The 23,303-nt window shown below is 39.3% G+C and overlaps 2 protein-coding genes across 3 annotated transcripts; one reads left to right on the forward strand and one right to left on the reverse strand.

Annotated features, from left to right (window-relative positions):
- The first annotated feature begins 1,309 nt into the window (after positions 1 to 1,309).
- On the forward strand, positions 1,310 to 8,610 carry slc28a1 (solute carrier family 28 member 1). The gene is made up of 18 exons (XM_059335368.1): positions 1,310 to 1,329; positions 1,591 to 1,670; positions 1,750 to 1,826; positions 2,177 to 2,268; positions 2,426 to 2,615; positions 2,696 to 2,837; positions 3,096 to 3,209; positions 3,695 to 3,769; positions 3,868 to 3,948; positions 4,061 to 4,141; positions 4,311 to 4,436; positions 5,595 to 5,725; positions 5,826 to 5,994; positions 6,347 to 6,544; positions 6,648 to 6,729; positions 6,812 to 6,910; positions 6,991 to 7,096; positions 8,234 to 8,610. The coding sequence occupies exons 1-18, from the start codon at positions 1,326 to 1,328 to the stop codon at positions 8,349 to 8,351; spliced, it is 1,965 nt and encodes a 654-aa protein (XP_059191351.1). The 5' UTR covers positions 1,310 to 1,325; the 3' UTR covers positions 8,352 to 8,610.
- A 116-nt stretch (positions 8,611 to 8,726) lies between these two features.
- Positions 8,727 to 22,957, reverse strand: alpk3a (alpha-kinase 3a). 2 transcript variants are annotated; one of them, XM_059336006.1, is made up of 15 exons: positions 22,333 to 22,957; positions 21,748 to 21,893; positions 21,293 to 21,325; positions 20,801 to 20,922; positions 20,223 to 20,340; positions 18,798 to 20,100; positions 13,157 to 15,635; positions 12,586 to 12,733; positions 11,920 to 12,047; positions 11,796 to 11,831; positions 11,429 to 11,703; positions 11,233 to 11,321; positions 10,926 to 11,143; positions 10,791 to 10,839; positions 8,727 to 10,704 (listed from the first exon to the last, which is right to left on the reverse strand). In XM_059336006.1, the coding sequence occupies exons 1-15, from the start codon at positions 22,399 to 22,401 to the stop codon at positions 10,365 to 10,367; spliced, it is 5,553 nt and encodes a 1,850-aa protein (XP_059191989.1). In that variant the 5' UTR covers positions 22,402 to 22,957; the 3' UTR covers positions 8,727 to 10,364. The 2 variants fall into 2 exon arrangements, with proteins under 2 accessions (XP_059191989.1, XP_059191990.1); XM_059336007.1 differs by having other exon boundaries at positions 21,748 to 22,026.
- Between the last annotated feature and the right edge of the window lie 346 nt (positions 22,958 to 23,303).

Raw genomic sequence — 23,303 nt, forward strand, 5'->3', positions numbered from 1 at the left:
CATGAAATTGAGACTGTTGGCAAACAAGTTGATTGTGTACTGTCTTGGGTTATTGAACCAAGGTGTTAAATGTTTTGTGACAAAATCTTCTCTGCAAATTAATTTCATGGTCTGCAAGGCTCCTGTTCTTTTAAACAAGAATTAAAGGTTATCAGATCCATCCGGATGGACTGAGCCCCCATTGAGATTTATGAAGCGTAGACAAACATTTTATGAGGAATCAGAGATTTTTTTGAGTGGCGAGTTCCAGAAGCGTGTAGAATGAATAGCTGCCATTTTATCCGATTATCAATGATAAGCCTGAAAGTAAAGTACAAATTGCACTGCAATATATTTAATGGTCCAGATAAAAGCTATAAATGATTCTGAGGCTATCTTCTACAGCTGTAACTCATTGTCTTCAAAAGAAACATTTAAAGATATGAGATTCTGTCATAATGTCAAGTTAATTTGACGTTGCACAAAAAGTGCCATGTGTGTATCGCAGCACATATACAACAGAATTTAACATCACATAGTTATAAAGTAAAGTCAAAGTTCACATACTTATCTTTGGGCTATTTTATGAGAGCAATATGTGTTCTGACATGACAGAATAACTCTAAAACACTAAAATGGGTTTATTAACTGTAGCCTCTTTGAAGTGAAGCATCACCTGCTACAAACCTAACAGCATTTACAATTCATAATTTATATGCCTGTCTTTCCGCAACCTAATTTTGATCTAAAAGCGAAATCATTGTGTTCATCATTATCTAAAAAAAAAAAAATTCTCAAGATGTTTAATGTTTTTGTGCACATAATGTAAATGTTTTGTTATTTTACAAAATGTAAAAAGGAAGAACAATTGTATTTGAGTTAAGTCTTAGTTGTAATCCTGTTGATTCACATGCTTCTGAGGGATATATTCTTTATAAATAGGAGAACAATTTATGAGTAACAGAGGGCTTGGTTGCAGCACTTCCTCCTTCAGAGGAACTCATTCATGAGTAAGCCTTTGTATTATCACATATGGGCTTTTCTAGCTCAAAGTCAGACATGGTGAATTCATATCTGTCAACAACACTTCACATCTTATCACCTGTTACCCCAGTGATTTGGTAGACGTGTTAACCGTCACATCTAATCAACAGTTGCACCATATGACCTATTAAATCATTTCTGTTGCATTATCACATTTATGACAGTGTTCTGTACTTCCTGGGAATGATCAGAGCAGTACGTAATGTGTCTGTTAATTAATGATGAGATAGAGGGCAGACTATGTTTTCCCGCAGTGTGTTCAACAGTGCAGCATTTGACAGCTGGGTTTAGGAGGACGCACAATGAGTAAGCCATTCGCTCTGCTTTGCCTTGAATTATTAAGCTGTTAGTTTTGTAGTTGTGAACTGGTGTTTTTGTTCACCATTCTTCACAAGATAAGCCTCAAGGACTTTACGGACTTTTTAGGTTCTTTTTAGGTTCTTTTTTTATCTCACATAACACATGGAAACACAGCGTGTTACTTGTCTGGCATTCCTAGTTGGTAAAGTTGAAGCTGCTCTCTCAAACTCTGCTGCATTCAAGTGATCAATTGTTGTGTTTTTTCAGCGGAAACGGCCGATATCCAGCTTAAAAGTGTAAACCACGTCAACGGAAATGGCGTGGACAACCAGGCTTTTGAAATAGAGGTATGTTTTTGTTTATTTTATAAGAAAAGGGTACAACATGAACTTTTTGTTCCCAAATAAAATGCCTTTATTTTCGTAGGAGGACAACAGTACTGATACTAGCAGCATCAAAAAACAGACTAAAAAGACTCCAAAGGGATTGGGATCATACTTAAGGTGTGTCAGTTCAAGTAATTGCACTTTGTAAAGTAATAATTGATCTTGATTGGGGGCAATTTTCAAAGCAGGTAAACATCATTAAGCCTCTGTAATGTTGATTATGTTTATACTATATGTAAATGTGTAACTCTGTATGTAAATAATTAATATACATTCACACAAAAATCTGTGCAGCCGTTTTTTTGTGCTACTGTAAACATTAAGATTTGGGCAAATATACATCACTTGATAATGCATCAATGATTATGTGAAAGACATTTTTTTATTCACACAAGAAAAGGATATTTGAAACATAATTATATTTTGTACACACATGGATCATACTTCTAATTTGTCCTGTACTTCAGCCAAGTCTCCAAGCCGATTAATGCCACAGAGGATTACATCAAGGCTCACTCAAAAACATTCAAATACATTGTGCTGGGCATACTTGGAGCAGGTAATATTAAAATCTGTTCATTAGTTCATTAGAAATTTGCAATTATTAGCAGTTTGGACATGCAGTGTAATATTTATTTTAAAGAATATTCCAAGACAGGAATAATCATGTGAATATAGATATTTTATTTAATCAATCGCTCCTTTCTGTCCCGTAGGTTATGTGGCATATTTCATCGCAGCCTGTGTGTTGGATTTCCAGAGGGCCCTCGCTCTTGTGGTCCTAACCTGTTTGGCTATTGTTGCTAAATCTTACGAACTTTTGAAGGAGTACAAAGGACAAAGCATCGCTGACTGTTTCAAACCTGCAGTTAGATGCTTTAAATCTAACCTGAAATGGTTAAAATGGTGAGTGGATGTCTTCAGTTGAGGATCATAAACTACACATTATATCGTCAGTTTATGACTTTATTTCATTGTGTTTTCAGGGTTTTCATCTTAGCAGTTGTTGCCCTGCTTGTCCTGTGGCTCGCGTTAGACACAAGCAAGCGTCCTCAGCAGCTTATCTCGTTCGGAGGTGTGTGCATGTTCATCGTGCTTGTGTTCCTCTTGTCAGCACACAGAACAGCGGTGAGTTCTGCCTTGAGTCATAAACCAACTCTACTGTAGGATGAATGATTTCGAAACATGCTTTGGCGTTATCGATCAAGTTATCTCTGCTGTGTTTTGTTTAGACTTTGAATATCATTTGGCCTTGTGCCCCTATCATCTTAAGGTTTAGCAGGAATAGTATCAGCCTTTGGTTATCATAAGGATCCTTATGATAACCAAAGGCTTCCTGGTGACTCCCTGATACACTAACTACTTCCTTTAAAAAATCCTCTTTAGGTATCATGGAGGCCTGTGTTTTGGGGCCTCGGGATGCAGTTCTGTATCGGCCTTTTTGTCATACGAACACAGCCTGGACTAGTGGCGTTCGAATGGCTTGGAGAACAAGTGCAGGTATTATACTTGGATGTTTTTGTAATCTAGGATGAATATAAAACTCTTGAAATAAAAAAAATGCTTTCTGCCAGCTTTGGTTTTATATCAACAGATTTTTTTTTATGACAATGGATGGATGGATGGATTACTGAACAAGCCTTTAAGGGCACAGGCCCAGCTTTTGGTTTGCAGAACAGAGTTTACTTGTTTGCCACTCAGTGTTTCTTATCTGCCAAGGCACGATATTCTTTAACTGAGTGGATCCTACATGCTTATCTTTAGAGTTTCTTTATTATGCTGTTCACCCTTATTCTTGGGTCATCCAAGGGTTGAGTTAGCAGAACGTGTGCAAAGACACGCCGCCTGGTAATTACTTTTTAATGTGCAGTTGACTCCCTGTTGTAAAACCAGAATTAATGAGTAAATCATAAATGTATGGACAAAGGAAATAAATAATAATCATAGATAAAAAATATATAACCAATGCTTCTTTTTTGTTACAGATTTTCCTCGACTACACCAAAGAAGGATCACGTTTTGTTTTTGGGGATCTGATTGACACTATTTTTGCCTTCAGAGTAAGTGGATGGCATTATATTCTTTAGATATTGACACTTAACCAAGGTTCTAAGTTATTTAAATTGAATGTGTTTAACTTTCATGATTTCTTCCTCAGGCTTTGCCCATTGTTGTGTTCTTCAGCAGTGTGATGTCGATCCTTTACTTTTTGGGGATAATGCAGTGGCTCATTCTGAAGGTAAAAAGAAGCATACCTTACTGCATCACGGGTTCATGTAGGTCTGGGTGTATATTGCTTACGCCTGCAGTGTCATATTATGACCAACAGCCATGTGTTTTTGTCCACGCAGATCTCATGGGTTATGCAGATAACGATGGGAACCTCTCCCACAGAGACCTTGAGTGTGGCAGGCAATATATTTGTTGGCCAGGTACTCTGAGCAAGACAACACTATCTTTGCAAATTCATGCGATAGAATATCTCTGCACTTTATTTTTTTACATGATTACATAAGCATTCATTAATAACTACAGTAATATACATTTTGCAATTACTCTGCTGGTTTTCCTTTAACTTGTTTTCATTTTTTTGTGCATCAGACTGAAGCTCCGCTGCTGATCCGCCCCTATTTGAAGGACATGACCAAATCTGAAGTCCATGCTGTTATGGTTGGTGGATTTGCCACCATTGCAGGCAGTGTCATGGGGGCCTTCATCTCCTTTGGGGTAAGATGAAGCTGTTTTATTTAGGCTATGTATATAAAGTAAATAATATTATTATAATAATTGTGGGTTTAAAATTAAGTAAAAGTTTCTAGTTGTAGGTAAAAGCAAGATAAAATTTTTCAAAGTTTTAAAAGCAGGCAGAGACTGCAAATTAAAATGCTAAATGCAGCATGGCCTGAGGCTGTAGTCCTGGTCCAGGTTAACACATTAACCTCCTCCAGTTAATGTGATATAAACTGTGAGGATGCCAATGATTTAATCTGATGTGGTGAACTGATTTAAAAACAACGAGAATCACCTTAAATGCACTTCTATGGTGACAGGCAGCCAGTGGAGAGATTTTAGTCTTAAAAGCCACTTTAACCACTTCGTTCTCTCTAATCCTATTTATTGATACATCCAATTTCCTAAAAACTATTTACAAGGCGATGGGACTCAGATCAGACAAAGAATCAGGCCTACGACTAAACCTTGAGGTAGACCACTGGAAATATTTTGATCTTTCTGAACCAAACTTCCTCATGAAAACAAAGTGATCTCACCCTGATAGGCAATCTATTTCGGTGCCTGAGAGCCCATCCCAATGCTTTTTCAAGTTGAGTAATAATGTCTGATAGCTGATGATAAACCTGTTCCCTGTATTTTGCTCAAAAGTTATTCATTAAGTTATTGGCAACAAGAGTGGTTTTCCTCAGAATTGACCATCCGAAAATAGTTCATCAGTGAATCAGTGAATCACAGTTTCCCTGAACGGAGAGGATAATATCTGCAGCAGTTCTGCTAACAAAGAAAACATTTCTTCAGAAAGCTGCTGCATCAGATCAGGAGCACAATCAGTAGATGGAAGAGAAAACATTTATCTGTTGGGCAAACTGACAGCAACTACATTAAAAATGGGAAAGAATGCTGATTTTATCTCTATAATTAGATGCAAATGCATTATATTTAGATAATGATAAATAATACTGATGGTGGTGCTTTGCAATACAAATACAGTCTGGACTTCAATATTTCACAGCGGTTTTATTTAGTTGATTTGCAGTTTTATTATTTAACCTACAATCATACAGGGTATCAAAATACTATTTCTGTTGCTGATTATTTCAGTAACTCCACCACAACTCCCTGAATTAAATGACCTGTCCTTGTATTTTGCAGATTGATGCCTCTTCCTTGATATCAGCGTCTGTGATGGCTGCTCCTTGTGCCTTGGCCATTTCCAAACTTTCTTACCCAGAGACCGAGGAGAGTCGGTTCAAGTCAGAGAAGAATATTAAAGTGGCTTGTGGGTGTGTATATCTGTCCCTTAATTTCCTCTCTTCCCCTTTTATGATTTTTGTCCACTTTTGTGAATTAAATAACTTTTTTGTTGTTGTTAAAACTCTTTAGAGAAGAACGGAACATCTTGGAGGCTGCCAGCAGTGGAGCATCTGCTTCAATAGGTCTTGTTGCAAACATTGCAGCAAATTTGATAGCCTTTCTCGCCATCCTTGGGTTCATAAATAAAGCTCTGAGTTGGCTTGGTGGTATGGTCGGATACCCTGAAATTACTTTTCAGGTAAGTTTTTAGCACAAGACTGATTAAGTAAGTGTAACCTTATAATAATGTGCAATACGTTTGGGGATTTTCAGATTTGATTTATTCATTTTGCAGTTGAAACATCAAACAGGCGTTGTCCAAAGTTGAATAAAAATAACTTATACAATGTCAGTCCCAGTTAAAAAATAATAGTAACCATTTCATTAATGTCCCATTTAAATACACATTTCTTTGTATGATGTATCTTTTTCAGATTGTATTTAAGATGACAATTTAACTAATTATTTGGATATAGTACTTCACATATTTTGCTCGCTGTAAATTCAACATGTGAGTCTAACAATATCCCTATGCCTCTTTGTGTTCATAGATGATTTGCTCTTATGTATTCATGCCTGTGGCCTTTATGATGGGAGTACCGTATGATGAGAGTTTCACTGTGGCTGAACTAATTGGCACAAAGCTCTTCCTCAATGAGTTTGTGGCTTATGAGAAACTATCTGCACTGAAGGAAAACAGAATCAATGGACTTGATGAAATGTTCGGAGGGGAAAGACAATGGATATCTGTGAGTTTATGTCTTTAATTGGAGTGAGTGTGGATGTGGTATGGAAGAGAAAGATTTCACACAATGCAATATAAATTTCACGATTCTGTTTTTCCTTGTTCAGGTCCGATCAGAGATAATCACCACTTATGCTCTTTGTGGATTTGCCAACTTCAGCTCGCTGGGTATTATGATCGGTGGCCTCTGTAAGTATTTCACCATCCCCATCTTCATGTTTCTGTCCGGCTTCAAGATACTCTGTCAATAATGCTTTTACTTTTTTTAAAGCTTCTATATGCCCATCCAAAAGAGGCGACGTCTCGTCTCTGGTGCTGAGAGCTATGCTCACTGGGACTTGTGCTTCTCTCATCAATGCTTGTGTTGCAGGTAAGAGCTTTTTAAATCAAAATGACAGTATAGTTTCCCGTTGGGCTGCAACTGAGTAGCTTCTTCATTCTATTTCTTAGGGATCCTCTTTGTTCCTCCACTTGACTGTGTGGACCTGTTCAAGACATCTGCATTCAATGCCACAGATGTTAATATACAAACCTGCTGCTCAGACCTCCTTAAAAGGTAAGCATGTACAATTTCAAAACAGTGGCTGGATTAAAACATAAGGGAAAGCACACAGTGTTAAAGGGATGTTTCAGATTTTTATAATGGGGTCCTATGAGTTACTTATCCATAGTCAATGTATTATTTACAGCAGATGTCATTGGTACGCCCCCAGTTTCAAGAAGGTGGTAGGAGTACAGCATGAAAGCAAAGCAATGTGCTGCTTTGGGTGGTGACAGCAGCGAAACACTTTTTAATCACCTAAATAGGCTCACCTATAAAAATGCACGTCACTTTAACCCTTTGATGCACAACATGGGTCTAAAGTGACCCGACTAAGTTTTTATATTCTATATCTTTGCAATAAATTAATTTCATCATTCAGTATTGCAGGTTTTCCTCAAATAACTTGTTTTTGATCATCATACATCCTAATTTTATGTTTTCTTACTTTTTTAATAACAACCCTTTTTTTATCACTATGCTTCTAATGCACAAGGTAATTTTTGACCCATGTGTGTCAACTTGATGTAATAATACAAAAATATTTTTCTTCATAAAGTTTGAAAGGATAAATGGATATAATGATCTGCTGTAATAATAAAATAAAATAAAAATACACACAGTCAGCATGAAATAACATGGGAAATGAATGTGGGTCATTTTTGACCCATGTTGTGCATTAGAAGGCGTTTTATATGTAGTGCATCAAAGGGTTAAGAGTATACTGACAGGAGAACTGAAGCCGTTATATCCATCTATGCTCTTTTCATCAACCAGACTCTTTTGACAAAAGCAAAAATTTTACTTCACAGAACACAGGAGTGTGTTGACTTTTGTGAATCTGAACGAAACCTTCAAAGTCACAATAACAAAAACCAAACAATCTAGGCAGCAGTAGACCAGCAACTAAAATACGTTTTCCTGCTGACCCCATGCGCAGCAGTACATTGCTTAGCTTCTGTGTCGTTACTCCTGCATGCTTCTCCAAACTGGGGGCGTGCTTACTGCCATCTACTGTAGATACACACTGACAATGGATACCTCATACAACCCCAAAATAACTATCCTTTTAAATGTGCACTCAGGTAACTGAGTATCTCTCTGTGATATGGGGCTATTTGAACTTACATCTGAAATTATTTTACTTTGCAGCACTATAAACAACGGGACCATCATATTTAAGGAATCGTGGAGCTCAGTAGCAAACGTCACTATGTTTTTCTCTCAGTGTTGTGAGTGCTGTGGTCTTTCAAACGTGGTTTGTTATTAGAGAAGAGAAATACATACCAGTGTCTGTTTATACCGTAGTTCATTTACATGTTTCTCCATTTTTGTATATTTGTGTCGCAGCGAATGTAAAAATGTAAATTCTTAAAGATGAATGTGTCGTTCATGTATTATATATTGTAAATTAATTCAGATATTGGTGTTTATTTAAGGCCAACGATTGAAAGGACACACCTTCATAGATATACCTCAGGAAAAATTCAGACATCAACAGTTTGATGAATGTAAATATTTCAAATAAAATTTTGTGGCTCAATTATTTTATAATGTTATTTATAATGATACATACAGGCATGCTTTTTGAGAAAAACCCCTGTGAAAATGAAAATGGGATCTATGCTTGGACACAAATGTTTTATATTTTTATTAAAAAAAACATTTGCTGACATGATGTGACATGACAAATACAGCACACACTGTAAACACACATTTATTCTTCTTTCTAAACCACTCATTCATTTAGTCACTCACTCACACACTCACTGGCTCACTGGTTTACAATTTTTCTTCCCACTACTTCAGATCTCCAGTCCTTTGACTTTATGTACACATAAACACGATACAGTTTGCTTGCACAACACCACACCTCGACAGTACACTTTCATCATCATTTGCTGGTCAATATTTCAACCTCATTTCACCCGATCATAAAAAAATCATGCAATTACAGTGACTTAAAGAAACGGCAGCTAAAGTTTATGAGTGGAAGAATCGGAAGACTCTTGTTGATCATTAACCAATAGTCCATTACAAAGATTCCTAAGGGTTTCTTGTCAGTCTTCTTGACTTTATTATTTATAAAAGGCAAATGACTCCTGTAGCCGTTTAACTATAAATACTTGTACAATCTTACAAGATGCACGATACTTTCTTTTTGTGCTGACCAACTGTACACAAGCAAAAGTCACAGTTCTGTTGTTATACTGTCCAACTTTACAGATTAATTCAGGGAACCTTACTGACTGATCAATAGGCTTCTGAAAGTCCTGAGTCTGCTCTTATTTTGCTCAGTGTGCCTTTATCCCACAGTCCATAGTTCAGATCCAAATTACTGTGTGGAACTCATTCAGCAGCTTTCCTCATTACTGGGAACCACTCGCGTGTTTGCATGTCAATGAGCATGAGCATACCATAGTTAAAGAGTTTAGTGGTAAGCCCTTTACTGCTCAATGCTTTGCATTAACCAGTATATATTCTGAAATATTATGAGGGGAGTGATTAAAGACACAGACACAACAGATACAAAGTTAAACTTGAAAAACTACTAAGTAATGGCAAAAACAAAGTGCACACAAACATCTTTGACCTAAAAATGGTGCTGCAATCACACAGCATGAGCTCAACTTTGCTGTGTAACGAAATGCTGCATAGGCATTTCTAATGCAAGCCATAAATAACGTCTCTAAAATTAACTTTATATCCTACACATACTGTACATCACAGATGAACATGCAGTCTTTAACATGTATAAATTACCTTAACCCCCTCGGTGGCTTTGGTTGGTTGTATATCCATAATTCTTAAAATCAAACCATGAAAATGTTTACATCTGTTCATTAAAGAAAAGAGAAAAACTTCACTGCATGCTTAACAGTGTGAAGTACAGTTGGTTTTTCAGTGGTGGTAATTCTAAGATGACAGATATTAGTAATATTAATAGTGTTATGTCAGCTCTAACGTGACCCAGTGTTACTTTTAATTCTGTTTAAATTCAAAACACTGCTTTTGCTGTTTAGTGTCTGTAAGTTTTAAGGTCAAAAACCACACACCTATTACTCATGTGCATTTTAACTACAGTAAGAAGCTGGAGAATGGATGTCTCATACTGTATGATGACTGAGAAATTCACAGTAATTCTTTATGACAAGTCCGGTCAACAAACTTTCTTTTCTTATAATCTCACTCTGAAAGTCCTTGCTGGTTTTGGTAACTGTAAAGAGACAGGTTAAACTAAATCATTAAAAGCACAAGCTTGACACAGAAGCAAGGCTAATTCCTACCTCATTTCAAGAACTTCAACAGTTTCTGCAGCCTTGGGTTGGGTATCTGATTTATTGTCCTCTGTCTCCTGAACTTTTCTAGTCACCTTTGGGCTAGAATTGGTCTTTCTAGACATCTGGGGGCTGTGTCCTTTCCGGTGTAGCTGTGGGCTGTTAGAGCTCACCTTGCGGTTGAGGAGGGGGCTCCTGGAGCCCTTTATTTTGGCGGGTTGCTGCAGACTATCCATAGACTTAAGTGGGCGCAGGCCAAGAAGTCCACAGTAGTAGTTGCACTGATGGTATGTCAGGAACTGCTCAAACACATCAGGAGAGCCCTTCTCTGTTAGTCCTTGGTATCTGAAATGAAAGGGAAAATGTTTTATTCCAGCTATTCCAATAGCAATAAAGATAGAAATATAAAATAAAATAGTTTGGATACAAACCCTTTCGACTTGGTCACAACTCTAACATTTGTAATCTTTGTTTCAACACCTGCAAACATAAATCACAGAAGATCATTAATATTATCATTCTCACTGATAGATTGCTTTTGTCATAATTTTGTATGTGTGTCTTACCCTCCAGCCGAGTGACCAGCAAATTGCCATGTGTCCACTGATGGATCCAATGCTGGAAGGTGTTGCATTTCTGCTCCACCTCAGAAGCCGTTCGTGTAATAAGCCGGCCGTTAGGATCCATAATACAGTATTGTTGAAAGACGCCCTCAAGATCAGCCTCCACTGTGGCATAGGGCACAGAGTTGGCAGGACGGTACATCAGATACTGAGGAGTCACTCTGCGGGCAACACAAACACATAGTGGGATGATCACAATCAAGTTATACATTTTAATAAGAAAGTTACTGTATAAACATTGGGTACTTACTCAAGTGAAAAGCCAAAGTTCTCGATAACTCTTGCTTCAGCCGCAAAGATTTTACAGTATTCTCTAATCAAGTTTTGGACTTTGCACTCCTGGCAACACAAATAATAAAGCAGATCAATGTACTGCAATTATGGCAATTGGGAATTACTTGGCAGTAGTTTGTCAATGTTTCTCAGATAATAAATCCAGCACTCACTTGCTTAGTTATCTGTAGATTTCTCTCTGTGAGGTTGTTCTCCTGCGTGGTCCCATAGGCGATGGGGCTTTGAACTTTGATGATGCAGGCGCGTCCAGACTCAAAGACAGGATCCAGGCCGTAAATGACCTTCACTTTGCTGGCTTTGTGAGCGCAGCCCTCCCCAATTTGCGCCGTCTCGGTCATGATGCGGCCAAAGTACTTTTCACCCCAGCTACCACTGTCGGCCAGGCCTTTGTTGAACACCATCGGGGTCATCTCGATTTCCTCTCCAACTAATAGAAAACAGAAAGGTACAATGAGCAATCATTTACAGAAAATGTTTTGAAAAAGGCTGATGTGTTAGATAGCAAATGGAAAAATGTACCTTCCAAATCATCTTTTAGGAGTATCTCAGACATAACTGTAAAATAGAAAACCGAAAGACTCATGAAATATTATTTATTATAAGAATTTGATCTCACACTGTCTCCAGGCATACTGTGTCTTACTGTCTATGCTGAGCAGGAAGTCGGTGATATCCGACCCATATTCATTACTGATGGAACAGCCATATATTCCACAGTCAAGGCTGGATGCTAGAACAACAGCCAGTGCTACTTGGCTTTCATCTCCTCCACTTGAGGAGAAAAAGAGAGGGGAAAAACATATCATCATGAAACAACCCAAGTTAAAATGTATATCAAAGATTCAACAACAACCCACAAGGTGTCAGTGTGACACAGAAGGCCACTGTGTGGCAGCAGTCTGCTGATACAGCAGCCAATAGCACATATATAGACTTTTAATGCCCCCTGGAGATAGGAAAAATATTGTGTCAGGTTACAGTTTCTGTGTCTAGCCAGAGATTCACCTCTCTGTGTCACAGCTGTGAGGCTCACAGTTACATGAGCTGGACGTCTCTGCGGTGATAATATGAGAATGACAGAAGGCCATGGGATGCACTCTGTGGCCCAAATAAATCCTGCTCGCCCTTGTAGCATTATTGTTTCAGATTTGGAACGTGTCCATTTTTACCAGTTGGCTGGAAATGCTCAGAACAATAGCAGTGGGAAAAAAGGTGACAAATAATACAACAAATTGAACATAATGTGACTTGAATTGCATTACAGGTGATTAGAGCTGTACTGAAGATGTAAGGCAAGATGGGGGTTTACCTTCTCTTCACTTCTAGTATTTCCTCCTCGTCTCTGTACCACTTGATGGTGGAGTCACTGAGCACGTTAAAGAACTGGCACCACAGCTTCAGGTGTCCGGAGGCATCTGGGAAGGGCTCTCCCCTGATCTTTCGGATGACCTGTGGAGCTGGTGTGTACGTGAGAAAGGAAGGACCAATGTAAATATATACTGTACTGGAGAGTGGATACTTTCTAATGATTCCATTTCCTCAAGGACCATGTACAAGTCAGACTCATGTGTTGAAACAGAAAGTATTTCACAGAACCAATTGTATTATAATACTGTGATATTTTATGGGAACTACAAAAAACGGTTGACGTAATCAATTTTTTTACATGTCTAATCTTAGTTATGTGAAAGTAAAGGCAGAAGAGAAACCCTCTCAGCACAGAATATCCATAACACAATTCAACTGACCAAATAACACTATACCTAAATAAATCATCAAAGGCAAAAAAGAGAAAAGGGACAATTTAACTTGAATTTCAGAACATTGAGAACTTTTTTTCACAACACAAACCCTCATATCTTTTAGGGCATATTCTTTACCTTTCAAAGGGTCTAGTTTCTTTTCAGCTGGTTTCTCCTCTTGCTTGGTGCTGACTGGCTCTACTGTGGGAGACTCCTCCACCACTTTTGGCACCTCCAAGGTGGCCTTTCTGCGGCTCAGCAGCGGAGAGCGCCTCTCCATTGGTGGGGTATTTTGTCCCGTTGGAGCTTGTAGTAACGCTGCTCTTCGGGCCTGGCTGGGTGACATGTAGGGGATCTCCTTCTTGTTTTGAGTATCTAGGACACCAATCACTGCTCCCTCTGCATCTTCTTTAGCTTTTGGGATGAAGATTTTGCGACGAGCCCCGGAGGCCAACTCTTCAGGCGTGGCAGAGCGTATGAGTGACAGACTGTCTCTGCGCTTCAGACGAGGGCTGCTCTCACAGGAGAGGGATGATGTTGGTGTTGAGCCTCCGCTTAGATCCTCGTCTGCTTTGTCATTCTGACGGTCACCTGCGGCATTTGTGTCTGAGTCTGCGGCAGCTTTGGACATGAATTTGCGGAGACTGCCTGGACTCAGTGATGGATGTGCTGGTGGTTTACAGCAGAGTCTCTCAACAGACGATTTGTTTCTTTGGAGGTCCTCAGCGGACAGAGAGTTTTCTATCTTGGTCTCTTTAAGGGGTTTTGCCTTCAACACTTCAGGGACAATGTTGTCTTCTGTTGTTATACTGAATGATGGCACACAGTCGCCAACCTTTGGTGTTAGAACCTCATGTAGTAAAGAGGGAGTGTTTTCTTTTATACTTTTTACTGCTGTTTCTTCAAGGTTCTGTTTTCTACTCTGAGTTTTGTCTGGCACAGTGGTATTACGTTCGTCAACATCATGCTTTGTTCCCCTTTGTGTGGTGACTGAAGTTTCTGTTTCTGTCCACTCACTTGGAGTGGGCAGACTGAGTCCAGAATCACTTTCATGACAAGTGACAGAGATCGGTGGCACCACAAACAAAGGCACAGTTGGAGTGTCAAAAGGCTGAGGTATATCTGAAACATGGGTGTTTACATATACATCCTCCTCCTTGTCATCGGTGCATGACACATTTATCAGAGGAATTGATGCATAGTCCATCTGAGGGAGCTGTTCAGCACTTTCCACACATGGCTGCTCCTGCTCAAACATTTTTGTCTCGTCATTTGATTGCGCAACTTCCTTTCCTTTTCCTGTAGGTGAGAGTCTGTTATCGTTATGCATGCTTTTCTGCGTGGGCAACAAGTCTGGAGAATCTGCCACGCTCTGTTCTTGGATTATTACCTCAGACACATGTGTTGCATCATGTTTTTGCAAAGTGGCAGGCTCTGATTCTTGCTTGTTTAGTGCCAAAATTGTTAGTGGCAGAGTGCACTCTTTGAGCTCTGGCTCCATTATTTCAATTTTTGGAATTATAAAATGTTCATTTGGATTTACACCTGCCACATTTGGTTTACTACCTGGGGTGTCTTCAATAATAGATATTTGGATTTGTGGGATATTCGCTGAGGGCAGACTCTGTTGACCCACACTGCTGTCTTGATGTGCAACATTACTGTGTTCCTCTAAAACACAAGCATTACCTTTCTCGTTTTGTGTTTCATCTAACACCCCGGCTTTCACCGGAGTTCTCTTTTCTGCCTCCACTTGAAAGTGCAGACTCTCATTCTTTGCTTCAGTGCTCTCTCCTTCTAAAATTTGTGGCTCTTGTGTTGTTAGATTGTTACAAGAGTTTACTTTTAAATCTAAAGCAGAAATCAATGTGCTTCCCTCTTCACTGCTCTCTGTGTTTGAACCCTGTATTGCACGGACATTGTGGAGTTCAGAGCTTTCCTCTACTATAGAAGAAGTGTATTCTTGCTGCATTTTTAGGTCACCCTTCTCTAAACTCTGTGGCGCCACAGTGAGCGGATATCCTTCATTCATTTCCTGAGTCAGTGAAGTACATTCTGCCTGTGCTTTTACATTATCTCTCTCTTCACCATATGCTGCCTCAGCAGGCAGAGGTGAAAGCACATAATCTGGTGTTTTAGATTGACCTGGCTCTATTCTCTCTTCCAGTGAACATGTTGTAAATTCAGTAATCTCAGATCTGTTTATATTCGAGCACGGCTGTTGGTCTGATTTCACTTCAGCTTTTTCTTCCTCACACAACTCATTGGAGGAAATTGCCTCCTTTGTGTCACGTTCACATTCTTTGCCCATCTTATCCACAGTCATCTTCTCTTCTTGTAAAGTTTCGGTTGGTGCCTCACTAAGGCTGTGGCTGTTTGACGCTGACATAAGATCATGAGGGGAAGTCCAGCTTTCTTCCAAACTAGTGAGGTTGGATGTGGAGGGGAATGCAGGGGCGTGGGTCTGTAGCAGGACAGGCGTTTCTTCCCTGATTAAAGATATATCTTTCGCAGGCTGAAGATTAGGCTCTGTGGAATCTACAAGGCACTCTGGCTCTTGCTGCTGTATGGGAACCTCTTTGATAACTGATATCATCTGGAGGTTTTTCTCTTCAGCCTGATGGAAAGAAAACAAATAAAACATTTGATTAATTTTGCAACTGTTGAATGTCTTTCACATTTAACTCTTTGTGACATGCTGCTGGTTTTACTTCTTATGCATGGAAATAATTCTAACTGCCTGATGTTAATGGAAAAAGACCAGACAATTTACTGGAAAATGATACAGTGTTATGTTAAGGAGTTTTCCGTATTTTTAAGAAGCAGCTAACTTACTGCAGTGACCTTTGACACTGAGACTCTTTTAGACCGAGACATGTTTTTCTACCATAAATCAACAGGAGCGTGAACTGTGACACATTCTGACAAACATGATATTGCAATGTGGTGTAATCTTTCCCAACAGAGAGGAAGAGCACTGTGGTCAGTCTGTGAACAAAGTTGATTAACTGCTGTTTGATAGGTAAACAATTAATAGTTTAAAAAAATATGCGGAACAACTGCAGTGAGTCAAGACATTCTTGTTTTATGACCTGTCAGCTTATTTCAGGAACTTCTCTGCGTCATGTCACGTGTAAGGTAGCTGAAACCATATGTTTACACATGCAGGGCTCTAATTCAGTGTTTGGATTTTTTGAACAAACAGGGTTTTATCTCTTAGTTTAATGGCCTAAATAGAGCTCTAACTGAGCATACATTTTCTACTCACTTTTATGATTTAAGCAGTTAATCTAAGTTTGAAAGTGCTGTGTGTTCTGTTCTGTTGTTTCAAAATACAGACAGGGGGATTCCCACATGATTGGCACAGATGTGCTGTTTACACAAAGAACTTGCTGGGTAGGGAATGAATGACATTTCTCTCGCGACAAGAGATCAAGCAGCTGTAACATACATGATTCACATAAATCTGTTGTCAACATCGAGCTGTTGAGGAAACTAAAATCACCTAAAAATATATCTTATTTTTGAGAGTGCAAAGTACAGGAGAGAAGATTCATAAGTAAAGCTTAAGCCACATTTAGAAGGGCTGTTGGGTTTTTCCCCTCACTGCCCCTGTCTGGGGTGTTCAACTGTTAAAATGACTGCAGGAGAGTAATGAAGCCACATGCCGCCTCGTGACAACCTGTTTGGCTAGCAGTGACTACTAAGAAAAAAAGAAGTTGCTGCTTTCGATGGAAGGGAACTGGTGTCACATTCGGTCTAAAACTGAAGCTGTGGTCATCACTACACCTTCCTGTGTAAATAGATGTCACACCCATGTGAGAAAACACTGTTCAGGTTGTTTGACTTCCTCAGATATTGAGGCCTCAATATACCACCCCCATGGCACGTGGTACAGTTGTAGTTCCACATTATGGACAAACAATCCCTCTGCAGGTGAATGAACATTTAGTTCCCTTTTCCAAATGTGCACCCGACAACTAGATGTTAATGGGAAAAGTAGAATTCACATCTGCTGTGTGAATGAATTTCATGCTTGATTCACAGAACTAAACAGTTCACAAACTCAGAATGCATTTGCATAAAATTGCCCAGAATAAAAAATGTCAAATTTTCTGGATTTTTTGCTTTTAAAATAGCCACATAAATTCTCTGACGTTTTTGTAACTCAACAAATTCTTCTCAACTTCCCGACTCTCCCTGAGGTTTCTTCTATTTTGTTTCTCATTCAAAGGCTTGTATTTTGGAGTTTTACTTTATCTTTGTTTGAAATTGTGTAAGACCTAGGTATGGCTATAGATGAAGATACATGGTCATAATTTCAGAATCATACTTATTTATATTTATCTATCCCAATCAGAAAATATATTGTACAATATATTTTTAACACAACAACAAACAGAAAATTATGCTTGGAGTGATTTAGAAATGGTGCTAGCTATTTATTAGATTTTTATTAATTATTCGTTTAAATGGTAAGAAACTGACACCTGATACCTACCATTACGGTACGGATAACACAGTACGGGTGTTTATTTAGCTTTAAAAAAAAAAATATATATATATATATAGATGTATTTTCTCAGTTTTCTTTTCAAGAATTGGTTGACAATTTAATACATTGTATGTATAATAATGTTTAATATTGCAACATGAATACTACAACATAAAAAAAGACTTTTAGCCATGTCATATGAAAAAAAGTCATAAAACAAATCATATCAAATAACCAAGAGTCACATGATCCAACTGCACTAAATCAGTGCAACCTCAAATACAGCTAAATAATATGTTGCTGTCCTATCAGCTTTCTTACTGTACAGCCATATACTGTAGAGTGCATTAATCAGCATGGCAGTCCTAATACCCCATACATGACGGACATGAAACCATTCTCCAAACTAAGATGACAGAAGTACTGCCTTCTCTCGCTTCTCCAGCTGAGAAAGAGGTTTATTTTAAGATATGGTGGGGGGTGGTGGGGCGTAGGACTGAGGAATGTGTCCAATGTGACGAGGCCCTCCTTTCATGCAGAGACCTGCCGCTCTACTCCCGCTTATCCAGACTAAACGGCACTCTGTCATGCAAAGCCCTGTTTGTAACGTGAGAACCACTTCTGACATTCAGGTTTCATCATGATCTCTGACGCACTGGTGTCCCACTCATCATAAACCAACATCTGAGATATTCCCCCATCCTATCTAACAGTGTGCATGGTAGATCCACAACATCCCCCACCCCCACACATATTTAGTGCAAGTTGCTCCGTTCCCTAATTCTCCCACACTATCTTGCTTGGCTAGAGTGATATTGCTGCAGTAAAACCACAGCCTCACATGGTCGGGCTGACTCACTCCACCAGTTGCTGATGTATTGTTCTGTATGTTTTAGAGCAGTTGTATTGTTTGACTATCCCACAATGTCACATTACATGTACATCTAACTATGAAGCCTCATATGCTTCTTATCTACCACATCTGCAACCAGCAGTGGCTCAAAGCTAAAACTTTCTCATAGTTCAAAAATCTTTGGCCCTTGAGTCAAGCACATAATTAGGAATTATGGACAGTGGGACAAAATTTTCCAATGGATCCTCATTCACACCCACTGCAGTAGACCTTTGCATGCCCCTGACCCCCCACCCTCCGGGCCAGGGTCATTTGTGCCCTTTGATCCTGACCAGCTTGAAGTAGCTCATCTTGTATTATCTTGTCACACAAATGCAGCCTATATATAACTCAAGTGGTAGCCAGCTGCCCTTCAAGACCACTGTACGTACCTCAGAGAGAACTTGAAGCCCAGACAATGACATCCCTTCACCTGGACTGCTGCTCGCTTGCCCCACAGCCACCTCCATTGCCTCCACAATACCATCACTCTGCCCTGTCGTCTCCTCTAAACTCTCAGGTGGCAATTTATTAGCTGGTGGCAGGTCCGTGTGCAGAATACCATCTTCGTGCTTATGTTCATGTGGCTCCAGTGACACAGACTGTTGTTCTACATCCACAGTTTCTGAAGGCTCCTTTGGTTTATCTACTTCCATAGGCACAACCTCGTCCGGAAGTGGCTCGCACACTTGATTATGCTCCGGTTGCAGCCGAAATGATGGCGGTGTTGAAGCAGGCGAGCGTTTGAACTCTCTCTCTTTGTTCTCAATGTGATCATGGTCCTTCTTGGTCTTACCAAAGAAGAAGTCTTTGACTGAGTGGAGCACAGAGGAGATGGAAGCCTGGATGTTGTGGTGGTCATGGTCTTTATGGGCCTTGTTGTGATGCTTGACTCCTGAACCATGTTTGGTGTAGGGTACTGTATGCGGCATCTCCAGCTGTTGTTCCCTTTCTTTTTCCTTCTCAGTGGTCAATTCCTCTTCTCTTCGTTTCTCTCTCTCATACTCTTCCTCTCTTACTTTTTCTTTCTCTTCCCTCAGCTTTTGCATCTTTTCTTGATCTCTCTCTTTACCGGCACTTCCAACCTCCATATCTTTAGCCTTTTCAACTCGAGAGGAGTTCTGTTTCTCCTCCGCAATGTGGGACTGGAGAGTCTCTGATAGAAATTGTGCCAAACCGATTCCTCCATCATAACAGTTTTCACCTCCATTTCCCATCATATTGATTCTGCTGCTGCCTCCGCTACTGTTGCGGCTGTTTACCCCAGCGTCCACACCGTTTGTGATCTTTATCTTCTTTTTGGCCAAGGTTTCCTCGGCTGGAGATATCTCCTTCTCCAGTTCTTCCTTGAGTTCAGCGCTAACACCATTAGGTTCTGCAGCAGCTCCTACTTGTTCCACAGCCTCAGGCTCCTTGACCTCTGGCTTTTCCTTTGGCGGTGGGATGTGCCGCTTCCTTGGAGGGCGTTCTGGGCTAATCTGCGGTTTCTCTGTCTGAATGTTTTCTTTATCTTCCTTCTTGGGTTGCTCCAGACCTTTCTTTTTATTTTCCGCTTTCTCCTTCAGCTTGGCAAAGAACCTCTGGTGGATCTGGAACTCGTTCATGGTGCCAACTTCCAACACTCCCGAGCAGGAGACAATACCTTTGCTATTGCTGGCTGAGACTTGATAGATGGCTGCGTCATCCAATGTGCAGCTGAAAGCAGAAACACTTATTGATCTCATATTAAAAGAATGGTGACAGAGTTACAATTCCCAACAACAAAAAAACACAAAGTTGCATGTTCAGTAATCTTCTTGCAAGGTTGTGCTACATACTTGTAAATATGGAGGGTGTGGGTCTTTCCATTACGATGAATTTCATATTTTGGGAGCCCACAATACCGGTCCATTTCCATATCATCCTTATACCATTTCAGTTCTGGAGCTGGGTAACCTAAAGACATGGATAGATTCTGATGAACTGATTGCCTCTGGGTCAAAACATTACTCCTAGTGCCACATAGTACTATCTATGAACTGTTTGCACTAATTATCATTTTACTTAGTAAATTATAATGTAAACAAAGTAAAGTTTGTAGCCTCGACATGTGTTTTAAGCTGTTGCATCATGTTTGCAATTTGTCAGCTGCTGGAACAGCTGCTGCTGTGGGACGGGCCTACCAATCCAATATGCCTGTAGTTCAAAACACAACTTCCTGAAAAAGCAGCTTGAAATGAATCTGCTCTGTGGTGTTTAAGGAGCAGTTCAGGGATAAAGCAGCTCATTTGGTGTCCTCAAAGTGAAATCCTTCCTTTGCTTTCAGATTAGTCACATCCTGTCGCTCCAAATCGGAAGCACAATTTCAGTTACACCAACAAACAACAAGCTGAGGCATGCAAATTAACAGACTTACCTGTTACCACACAGGTGAACTTCACATTACATTTTTCTGACACTGCCTTGGATTTCAAAGTGCTCTCAAAGGATGGCTGTATGTCCTCGGTCAACTGAGCCATGACGCTGCACAATGTGCTCCTGGAGGCACATACAAATGCATTAGAGTGGCAATTTCTTTCTTTCAAATCAAACAGTTTCACACCTCATTTCAGTGACCTCTTCACCTCTGTGCAGTACATTCCATCACAGAAAAAAGGATGTTAATGTAGATTTCTGGTAGTGACGAGGGTGGGAAGGAGTGACACAGAGACTTGTGAGACGTCAAGCAAAACAAGGTTGTCAGTCCAACACTAAAACTGATGTTCATCACTAAAAACGGAACGCAACACTGGACAAACCGGACACTTACATTACAGATCACAGACGTGTGTAGGTGTCACTCTAAGGGTAAGCCAGTTTTTGGGGTTAAGATGTTAGTTGGGAGGAATATTTTAAAAGTATGGATTACCTCTGTGGCCTGTAGTGAGAATACCTTGAATAGCTATTCAGAGAAGAGGCAAATGAAGGGATGTCAATAATTGATGAAGATCTGTGTATATGCTGTATAACCCAGCTACAAAAAAAACAGTTTAATGGCTGCCCTCCTCTTTGACAAAAGAAGCATGTTCTTGTTCTGATGGCTTGTGGATTACAAACGGTATTTATTTTTTATTTTTTACCCAAAATGTGATGTATTGTCTGAGCAATATGGGTTTGGCTAGTTCATCATTCACCTTTTCCAGCTCAATTACTCCAAATACACAGAGAAATTTTATGTTTTACATGTTGTTATTTCAACTTGATCATTCCGACCCAGATGCTTTATCTTTACCAGCATGCAGCAAGAATCTGTGTGAAAATAAAAACCCTGCTGCACAAGAAACATCCTTTGCATATACATGGATTATAGATGAGGCTGTTTACCTGTTTTCAGGCCTAACATTCGAGAGGTAAGGATTCCGGCTTTCTGTGCGGCCATTGGAAGAGCTGCCCTCCTCTTCACTAAAGCTGCTTGTCCTCCCATTTCCAGAGAAAGAGCGAGTCATTGGCCTTCTGGAAGTCATTGTCCACTGAAGCAATTCACAAAAAATGCCAAATCCAAGGTCAATGTATCACCCAAAGTATCAAACTACTCTGTGTTCACGTCCACAGTTTGTCAAGGTTCAAGGCTCAAATGTAATGGCGTTATCCATGTAAAAATCCCTGAAGAAGAAAAAAGAAACATTTCAGAATGGTAACAAAACCTGTTGGAAGTTAATGAATAAGGTATAATTTTCACTCTGGATCATTTGCTCATATAATAGACAGTTGAAACTTAACGCTTGTCCTTTCTGACCAAGCAAAGTACTTTGCATTGGAGCAAGTTATAAATAGGATCAGCTATCAGGTTGTGAAATGACTGTTAGTGGTCAAACACAAACCAAAGACTTTCTATTTACTTGTACATGTTAGGAATATAATTCAGGTGTTTCTTGGTCACCTTAACACAAGGTAGATTTTCCAACTTACCATTGAGATGTTGTCAGTGTTGCTTTGGAGCCAGAGTCTGTGAAGAAAATCTTGGTAACTGCCTATCATAGACGCGCATGTGTTGCCAGCAGGAGCCTATTTATAGCAGCCCTACAAATAGGTGCAGGAGCACATCAGATTTTCCAAAACTAGACTTTAGACTTAAGAAAGAAGTCTAAAAACTAAACTAAAGTTAGAGTTAAAGCTTCCAACCAGAAGACATTGGTAAAAATCACTTAACCAAAGGTCATACTGTAAAAATGTTACGGCTTTGTTTTGATTTGTGTTATTAAGTTGGAAAAAGGGTGTCCCATCTTAGTGAGACACTTTCTTGGAGTTGATGTGGATTTGCAAAACATGTCTGTGTCTGTTGCTGATGACAACCAATGGTCTATGTCCTATGCTTTGCTCAAGAGCTGGTTAAGGACAGCCCCCTTCATATTGCAACACATGGTCAAAACACAGAGACCTGCTAGCTGATCACGTTTCACATCAATAAGACAAAAATAGGCTACACCTAGAAAATAATTGGACTGTTCTTGACGTGTTGTTTATTTATTTTTTAAGGACGAAATCTTTTACATAATTGTATTAGAAACTTTGTAGATTATTCTATCATCACATCTCTATCTAATACTGTTTTTAGGCCTCCCTAGTTTAATAAAGGTCAAATTAAATAAAAATGTAGCTTTAACAAACAAAACACATCCATAAATAAAGCAACTATTTTTTTTTACACCTAATACCCTATATAATGATATCTATGTCTGAAATATGAAAGCGATGCCAAATAAAATGTAAAAATGCAATAATATTGAATAAACTTTATACAAAAAATACAAACATAGTACAATTTGAACATTAACAAACAACATTAACATTAACGTTAACACTGAAATGAAATGATTGATGATAAAATGCTTCAATAAATGGTCAATAAGGGATAAGAAACTCTTTATTTTTTTGAAGAC

Source organism: Centropristis striata, chromosome 6 (assembly GCF_030273125.1).
Source record: "Centropristis striata isolate RG_2023a ecotype Rhode Island chromosome 6, C.striata_1.0, whole genome shotgun sequence".
NCBI classification, from domain to species: Eukaryota; Metazoa; Chordata; class Actinopteri; order Perciformes; family Serranidae; genus Centropristis; species Centropristis striata.

Coding starts and splice junctions, on each gene's coding strand:
- slc28a1 (XM_059335368.1), top strand. Junction 1,827..2,176: donor GGATTGGGATCATACTTAAG/GTGTGTCAGTTC, acceptor CCTGTACTTCAG/CCAAGTCTCCAAGCCGATTA. Junction 6,730..6,811: donor TATTATGATCGGTGGCCTCT/GTAAGTATTTCA, acceptor CTTTTTTTAAAG/CTTCTATATGCCCATCCAAA.
- alpk3a (XM_059336006.1), bottom strand. CDS start 22,401: ATGATAGGCAGTTACCAAGATTTTCTTCACAGACTCTGGCTCCAAAGC. Junction 15,636..18,797: donor GGCTTCAAGTTCTCTCTGAG/GTACGTACAGTG, acceptor TCTTTCCATCAG/GCTGAAGAGAAAAACCTCCA. Junction 11,144..11,232: donor AACTTTGGCTTTTCACTTGA/GTAAGTACCCAA, acceptor TGTTGCCCGCAG/AGTGACTCCTCAGTATCTGA.